Source organism: Diplotaxodon limnothrissa, linkage group LG2 (genome assembly GCF_057381915.1).
Source record: "Diplotaxodon limnothrissa isolate DT_005_m linkage group LG2, D_limnothrissa_male_GT1.1, whole genome shotgun sequence".
NCBI classification, from domain to species: Eukaryota; Metazoa; Chordata; class Actinopteri; order Cichliformes; family Cichlidae; genus Diplotaxodon; species Diplotaxodon limnothrissa.
This window is the reverse complement of record NC_140597.1, coordinates 23872986-23881323: the sequence shown is the minus strand read 5'-3', so window position 1 is coordinate 23881323 and position 8338 is coordinate 23872986. Positions and strand designations below refer to the sequence as shown.

General features: G+C 40.6%; 2 protein-coding genes across 2 annotated transcripts; one reads left to right on the top strand and one right to left on the bottom strand.

Moving 5' to 3' along the window:
* Positions 1-524: 524 nt before the first annotated feature.
* pfdn6 (prefoldin subunit 6) lies at positions 525-3499 on the bottom strand. The gene is made up of 4 exons (XM_085368583.1): positions 3325-3499; positions 3051-3121; positions 2803-2927; positions 525-786 (listed from the first exon to the last, which is right to left on the bottom strand). Exons 1-4 carry the CDS (start codon positions 3386-3388, stop codon positions 666-668), a joined length of 381 nt encoding a protein of 126 aa, XP_085224709.1. The 5' UTR covers positions 3389-3499; the 3' UTR covers positions 525-665.
* A 245-nt stretch (positions 3500-3744) lies between these two features.
* On the top strand, positions 3745-7434 carry mmgt1 (membrane magnesium transporter 1). Its single transcript, XM_085368576.1, has 4 exons — positions 3745-3849; positions 4183-4235; positions 4339-4442; positions 6596-7434. The coding sequence occupies exons 1-4, from the start codon at positions 3771-3773 to the stop codon at positions 6750-6752; spliced, it is 393 nt and encodes a 130-aa protein (XP_085224702.1). The 5' UTR covers positions 3745-3770; the 3' UTR covers positions 6753-7434.
* Positions 7435-8338: the final 904 nt, after the last annotated feature.

Below are 8338 nucleotides of genomic sequence, written 5' to 3'. Positions count from 1 at the left end.
TTACACATGTAGCCTACGCTGCAAAGCAGGGTTACAATTACACAGGTTAGCGGCGAAATTCAGCAAAGAAACCGATTTACGTGCGACTTTTATAACACAATTGGTATTTCTTCTGTATGAACAGTTTTTAAAAGCTCAAAATCCGCTGGCTGACAACAGTTTAGTCGCATATCTATATTAATTTAGAGTATATGTTTTTCCTTTAAACCCTCAGACAGGCTTCACTTCTTGACTATTAGTGAACCCCTCCGCTGGTGGTAAATGGAGAGGAACGCACATTCATTGAGTTGAACAAAGCAGCACCGCTGTGCTTTTTTCTCTGCTGTAAGCTGTGGAAGAGGTCAGTGACTGGACAACATCTGCTCTGGTGGCAACCAGCATGCCCCAGTAATTAAGGCAAATGTTCACAGAAACAAACACAGAGTGCTGCACAGGCCTGGTGTGTAATTTGTCAGGATGCAGCACATGTCCTAAAGGTAAAATGCCCCCTAAAATGAAAACTAACGCAAAGGTGATGGTTCATGACAAAAAAAAATGTTTATTCGTATCAAGAGAAAAGTCACAGTAATAACACTGCAAAGAAATGCCAAGAAACAAGCAGAGTGTCGCAGGTTTACATGATATTAACTACTTTGTGTAAGCGTGCGTGCAGCTACATCACTCCATCAGACTTTGCCCACAGCGAGGCCCTGTGCTTTCTGAAACTCCTGTTGTAAACTTGACAACACTTCTCGATGCTGTTCGGATTTCTTTTCCATGTCTTTCAGTAGCGTCTCATACCTCTGACTGCAAAAGGACAAAAAAAGGAAACCACTGAGTTTTAAACACACACACAAATGAGGAATATTTAAATCCCATTCTTGTACACTGAACATCTGTAATTATTCAGGATTATAATACTTTAACATTTAATATCTCAAACCATTCAAACACAAAAAGAACGCTACCTTAAATTAAGTATTACAAGCCCACACACCCACATTTTTGCATTTTGCATTTTGTTGCCTTGTACTTGTGACATGTGCAATGACAAAGTTGAATTCTATTCTATTTTTATCTATAATTGTACAAAAAAATGTAACCCGTTTAAAAAGCACAAAGTGGCAATAAAACTGAATCAAGAAGTTAGTTTAGTACTTTTGCCTAAAGGACTCTGGTCTTTTTAAATCTTCTTCTGCTATTATGTAATCTCAGTGAGGAGAAAAGACTGACACAGATCAAGCTCATGACTGCCCTCTACCTATGAAGGAGCACAGTGACACAGCTAAAGTCTGTTCTCATATCTACAATGGAGTCATCTGTAAGCTGCCTGCACAGTTCATTTTTAATGGGCAGGCATTGTTTCTGATTTTATGAGGTTCCAGTTGTCCCAAAACTACGTTCACATGTGAACTGTAGTGTTTACCACAGTATTAGACATGTGGCTATAAAAACACTTTGGAACAATACATATTGGAGCAATAATCAGCTGCCTCTCCAGTGAGTCCAGTGAAAAGACTCTGGTTTCACTGTCTTAAGGTGCAGACTGGAAAAGGACTTCAGTCCACAACAGGGGAAATGGAATCAATTTGACCATAACATGAGACTTTCTTTAGAGGCAGCTGGGTGATATTGAGGACAGCTACAAAACTGGCTTGGTGTGCACACCAGTGGGGAAACATGAGGCGGGAAGACCTGGGGCAACACAACAAGAGCAAGGGCACAGCAAGATGGATCTATTCTCCTGGACAGATTGCAAACAATGGGGAAAAAAAACAACAAAAAAAACATGAAGTAATAAAATACTTTTTCAAACACTGTCCCATGTATGTCGACAAGGACAAGAAGAGCAAAAAGAGGAAAGAATTAATGTTGGAAGTTGAACTGAAACAGACAAATGTTTTCCCAGAGCTGGTTTAATTAGCTCTGTAAGTATAGCCTGGAGTTGAAGTTAAAATGCTTCATAAGAGTCTTCTGTTGCAGATTCAGGCCACAGTGGGACCAGAATATTGGCACAAAAGGAACCTCTGAGTCCACTGTATTTAGTCTACAGCGAAGCAATAGTAATCCTAAACAGATTTGCTGACTCCCACCACATCCTGAACTCATCCTGAACAAAACTAATTTCCCATGTGTGGGACTGATAAAGGTTATCTTATCTTATCGGAAAAGAAAAGAACTTGGACTCTTATCAGTTATTCCTTGAGCTTAATATGACTAAACAACATGACAGCTGATTTCAGGAAGTCATGCACGTGTCCAAGACTGACTGCGAAGCAGCCTTTACAATAACACCAATAACACCTTGAATTACTGCTGCAGTTGGTGATGGCGCTGCTTGTCTTTTTACTTGTGTGCAATCACCAGTGAATCTGAGCTCTTGGACTTGACGGTAGTTTTTTTGTTTAAATTGAACTCTCTGAATGTCACAAATTCTGCAATACTGATGAGTCTCAGTTATAGACCAGAGGAGGCCAATTAATTTTCCCAAGAACCCGGGACTGTTGTGGAGGATTGCACCAATAAGTTGAACTCAGATGTGCTAAATATGAATTCAATATTCATTTTAACTTCTTTATAAGCTTGTTGGGGCAGCCATCCAAAACCGCCCCAGCTTCTCATGTTCTCAAAAATCATTGCCCACCCCCAATATAGACGGTGTGTGCGCCCGCTCCACCTCTCCCCCATCATCACAACACCTACACTTAGTCAACTCACAGCGGGTGTTTTGAATCATAATTGATCCCCAGTGACCAAAACCTCATGTATTCCCATAGCACTGTGAAGGTGTCTTCACACATTGGTGTGGGTGAAATGGCTTACATTTCTCCGTTGATGTACTCCAGCCTTTTGGCTACTGTGGCTTTGGCCTCATCTAGGTCCTGCTTCACTAATACAGGACCAATGAGCTTATAAACGGTGTTTGAGCAGTCCAGCAGATCAAGCTCCTGGAAAGACAAAATGAGATCTCGTGTTTACTACAGAACACAACACATACCGCAACATAGAAACAAATGGTATGCCAATGGTGCTATCAGTGAATATAATAGCAAATAAGCGATCATAGTTACCTCTTTAACAATGTTGTTCTCTGTCAGCTGCGTCTCGAGCTTCTGTCTGGCTGACATGCTCTTGCTAACCTCTGAACAATACACAGTTAGCTAATCAGGGGAGGAACTGGTTACATTTTAATTACAGCGAAAGTATTGTTGCGACTATAATTCAAATGAATACGGCAGTTATAACGACACACTTTAATGTATATCTACCTTTCCTAATATGGTCAGTTAGCTCAATGCATCATGTCACACTAGGAGAAACCACGCAGGGCTAGCTAGCACCCACCTTTCTGCATCTGCGCGTATTTCTCCACTTCCACCTTCAGCTTCTTTTGAATGGCTTCTGCCATATTTGTGTTTGTTTTAAATAGTACTGTCGAGTGAGTAAATGTTTCAAAGAGATATAATAAGTTATAGATGATATGGCATATGAAAGCTCTATGCGAGCTAACCGGAAAGGGCAGAGGCTAGAGCGGATATTAGCTCATCCCTTCAAAGTAAGAGCACAAATGGGTAAGGGCCGTGTATTCGCGACCAATAAAGTAGTCAAATTAAACCATTCAGTCTGTGTATATTCATGTATATTTATATATAACTTATTAATATGTGTTTCCCTTAATAACTAATTTCCCACTTATTAATAGGGTGTTTTTTTACACCGCCATGTGTGCGGCTGTTTACGACACCGTTTTACGACACCGTACGCGCAGTTCCTCTTCGCTTCGGTTCAAGATGGCTTCGTCGTTTTGGAAAGGTGTTGTCGGCATCGGACTTTTCTCCTTAGCTCATGCGGCTTTCTCAGCGGCACAACGTGAGTTTCATTGCACAGAGCCAAAGACACGTCTCTGTAGCTATATTTAACGCACACTGTCTCCGGTATCACCGGGTAGCTCGACAAAACAGCAGCTCGGGCCTTTTGGCTAGCTAACATCATGCTAGGTGGGCTCTGCTCCGCTTTGAATGGGGCGCAGTGGTTGCGATTGAAATCTTTTCCTTGCAGTGCAGAGTCAGTGCTAGTGGTAGACAGCTATCTAGAGTAATGGCATTTCTTTTGGAGCCCTTTTTAGAGTTGGCTAATTAGCACTGTTTGTGTGAGGTGTTCATTTTATTAACTGCATTAGCTCAAACATGTTTCTCCCATCAGATCGATCATACATGCGACTTACAGAGAAGGAGCACGAGACGCTACCAATTGATGTGAGTAACTTTTATCCTTACTTTCAGCCTTCTTCCTGATTTCAAATACTTTTCTTTTTTTTCTTTTTGTTTTACCAAGCGTTTTCCTTCTTTATGTTTCCAGATTGTACTGCAGACTTTGTTGTCATTTATCATGACCTGTTACGGTATTGTCCACATCGCTGGAGAGTTCAAAGATATGGATGCTTCCTCAGAGCTGAAAAACAAGTAAGCTGACTTCACCTTGGCACACCTCCACTCCCTCGGCAGTGCAGTTGTTTTTTTTTGTCCTCTGTCACAGGGGAAGCTCATGGCTCACCACCTCAGCGACATTTATAGTAATATTACTGTGAAGCTGTTCACCTCGAATCCCACAGATGCAGCTTTACATCACACAGCTAGTGTGTTGAAAGCCTCCTAAGACTGAAAACGTATTCAAAGCAAAGCCAAAGAATGGGGCCTATACGTGAAAGTAAATGAAAGGTTGCTGGGTTGACAGAAGAACTTTGGGTCACAGTGTGACATTATTATAACTACAGCTGCAGGTGACAAGATGGTGTTTTGGCTGGAGCTTCAGTCTGTTGTTCAGTGTTATGAACATTGACTACTTCAGCTGTTAGTGAAGGGAGGAGTTGTGTGCCTGTCTAGTATCATACTGTTGCAAATGACTAAAATTATTAATTCAATAATTTTTAGCAGTGATTAATATGAGTCTTTGTGCTTAAACTGTAAGAACTGTGTAACATTACAAACAAAACACACATTTCTGTAGTACATAGAAAAGTTCATGTGTTTCACTGTCATTTATTTGTTTATATATTCATTACTTTGGCATTGTGTGTATGGCTGTAGGTAGGTAGGTGAGGTGTTTATCAATAGAAAAAGCTGTCAAATTCATGAAAATACTGTTAAACCCAGGCTCTATACCCTTGTTTACATTTTTCAAAGGCATGGAGTGGGCCCGGTCTGAATCCTTGTCAGGCTGAATCTGGTACCTAGGCCTCATGTTTCCCATCCCTGCTTGATCACCTTTAATCCATCAGTGAGGTTTTATCAGATCAGATAAAAGAATGAATAAAGTGATTAGGACGCAACTGCAGCAGCAACATTGTATAAACTAAGCAGTCTTTGGCTACGTTCACACTGCAGGTCTTAATGCTCAATTCCGATTTTTTGATCAAATCCGATTTTTTTTGTCTGCTCGTTCACACTACAATTAAATGCGACAGCAAACGCGCTCTAGTGTGAACGCTCAAAGCGGCCCGCATGCGCAAAAGAAGATGTCACACACAACGCGCTCTGTTTAGACCCAGACCAACAGCATTGTTTGACTGATGGCCCTTAATATGAAGACTTCGGACTTCACGTTTCCCAATTTTTGCTTTAAGTTATTTTGTTATTTACATAATAATGTAAATAACCTAATAATGATCCTTATTGCTGTTTAAGAGAGGAGCGGTGCTTCAAAGGATAGCTGCAGATTTCTGTCAGAATCTGCAGATTATACAGTACAAATAAAATGTTAACGTTGTCTTCCCAACAGTTTCACTGACATCTACACTGGATGGCCAGGAAGCGTTCGCGATGTCTTCTCGGGCGCTTCTCTGGCGCTGATAATTGGCTTCAGTCTTGTGTCGGTGACGTAAAAGGCGAATTTAATGCGACTTGACCGTTCAAACAGCAGTCGCTTTCTGAAACATCGGATATGTATCGGATTCAGTACCACATACGAAAGTGACCCAGATCGGATTTGAAAATATCGGATTTGCGCCGTTCACACTGTCATAGCATGATCGGATATGGGTCGCATAGGGTCAAAAAAATCGGATTTGATGCGCTTTCGCCTGCAGTGTGAACGTAGCCATACATAAGAATTAAAGAGATGTTTTAAAGAAGTAAGGCGGTAAGAAAGCCAAACATAAGTGACTTGTTCATGTTGTGATCTGCTAACTGGTTAGTTTGAGTGCTGAACCCAAAATATAGGCAAAGTTTTTACAGCGGGAGTGTAACCACTTCTAGATTTAATAAGTGAACCCTGTAGATGCAAATCGGCAAGCAAAGCATCCCACATGAGAAATCACAGCTTGAATGTTACACAGTTGATGCAATTCTCCCCTGAAACTTTCAATTTTACCTGAAAAATGTCTCATCTGATGACTGGACACTGGGTTGTCCACACTGCAACACTAATGATTCCAGTGGGTGTTAACATTGGTTTGTTTCTTTATTCTAACTCTGTATTGGGATGTAAATACACTTTTCTGTCCCTTCTCTCCTACAGGAGTGGATTATATAATTTAACAAATGTAATCAATCTCCATAACTTCCTGCCTCTTGGTGCCAGTGTTTAAGACGTTTTTCTATTTTCTTTCTTTCCCCAGGACTTTTGACACTCTGAGGAACCACCCATCCTTCTACCTTTTCAATCACAGGGGTCGGGTGCTATTCCGCACACCAGAGGAGGAGCCCTCTTCTGTACGCAACCAACAAGCTCTGCCCAACCCCATACGGTTACGCAAGCTGGAGCATTTGCACTGAGACTGGCCTTTTCCTGTCTGTAACACGGTCATTGTCAGATAAGATTTGTTTTTGTTAGGCAGAAGGAGGGAGAACGTGTCAGAATTCATCTTTCTCCTATTTAACTTTTCTTTATTTTTTTGTAAATAAACTAATAATGCTGTCTGAACATGCATCTCTGTCCATAACGTGGTTGCCACCATATTCAACACTGACTGTGCCAACCCCTCAGTTTTTGTTTTTATTATTTCCAAGCAGACTTGTTTGTATATACAGTATGTAAACGCTTTGGAGTCTTAAAATACTGAGACATGTACCCCTTTGATCCCTTCTGAACTGAACTGGGATATTACTCTCCTTTGTATATCTTTTGTATGAAGGGAATAACAAAGCCTGCTTTGGTTGCTGTTTCGTTTCAAACACACGTCAGCAACTGAAAACTTTGTCAACTAAAATGAGATTAATCAGTGGACTCTAATATTTGCTTTAATTTTTCCAGGAAGCATAAATGATCTGTACACAAAATGGTTTTTAAGTCACAGGAAATGAGGTGAACACTGGGATGGGCGATATTAGAGCGCTATTATAATGAGACTGTGAACACTATAAGGCAGACTAGCCAGTACTGGTACATTAGAGTGGATTTTTATTTCCCTTCATTTTACATTTCGTCAATATTCAACAGATTGTTTTTAATTTAATAAAAGGCATACTGATTTTACGAAGTGTCCAGATCTCCTTTTTTGTTGTACTTGGGCTGGAATATTGCTTTTGTGAGACAAAACTAAGTGGACTATTTATTTTCCAGGTAATCTATTTATGCAGGAAGAAGTTGGTACGCATGGCTTTAAAAAATTTAATTACTATAGTGACAGTCTGCAGAGCTGTGCTGTACCTGTGACCTTGGTGCAGGACTGCTGCGTCACAAAAAAACCCTCCTGATTCAAAAAACCTGCAGCTGCTTATGATGGACACTAGGTGGCAGTCAAGGCTAAAGTTCCAGTCTGGGTTAAAATGGAGCAAACTAACAAACCATGTAGAACAGAAATGGAGAAAAAGTACATATTAAATGCTTGTTTCACTAATGTGTCTTTAATATAAAAACACAAGAATCAAGTAATTTAAAAATTGAGACTTTAAAAGATTTCGGAGATGTACTGGTGCAATTTTCAAGAACAAGTGTGATGTGCAGAGCTGCACTAAGTACACAGGGATCAAGTTTATGAGCTGCATCATAAAGTAGGAGGTCATTTCGACCACGTCTACACGCTTAAATTCGCGGAGTTGCTGATGTGTGATTGGCTCGCAAGACACCTCCAATAACAAGCAGTTGAACAGGCGTGCCTAATAAAGTGGCTGCTGAGTGTAAATGCAATTCCAGCGTTTGCAGGCCTTTGTAAAATTACAATTTGTTGTAATCAATGACAAAGGGTCACCAAGAAAATAGGTCCAGCTGCCGTGCGTGTCGCAGAGCTCTGCTCCACAACTCCATCACTCTGTCAGACACACACTGAAAGTGTTGTGTCTGCAGCATTTGCTCAGTTTAAAAGTGAGGCTTTACAAAAGAAACACAGACTCTAGAGACTTTATGAGGGTTAAACCAAAAC

Bases quoted from the DNA above. Each gene is read 5' to 3' on its own strand.
- pfdn6 (XM_085368583.1), bottom strand. From the start codon at position 3,388: ATGGCAGAAGCCATTCAAAAGAAGCTGAAGGTGGAAGTGGAGAAATAC. The intron at 3,122-3,324 runs GTGGGTGCTAGC...TGTATTGTTCAG, and splicing joins ATACGCGCAGATGCAGAAAG to AGGTTAGCAAGAGCATGTCA. The intron at 787-2,802 runs GTAAGCCATTTC...GTCCTTTTGCAG, and splicing joins GAGTACATCAACGGAGAAAT to TCAGAGGTATGAGACGCTAC.
- mmgt1 (XM_085368576.1), top strand. From the start codon at position 3,771: ATGGCTTCGTCGTTTTGGAAAGGTGTTGTCGGCATCGGACTTTTCTCC. The intron at 3,850-4,182 runs GTGAGTTTCATT...TTCTCCCATCAG, and splicing joins GGCTTTCTCAGCGGCACAAC to ATCGATCATACATGCGACTT. The intron at 4,443-6,595 runs GTAAGCTGACTT...TTCTTTCCCCAG, and splicing joins TCCTCAGAGCTGAAAAACAA to GACTTTTGACACTCTGAGGA.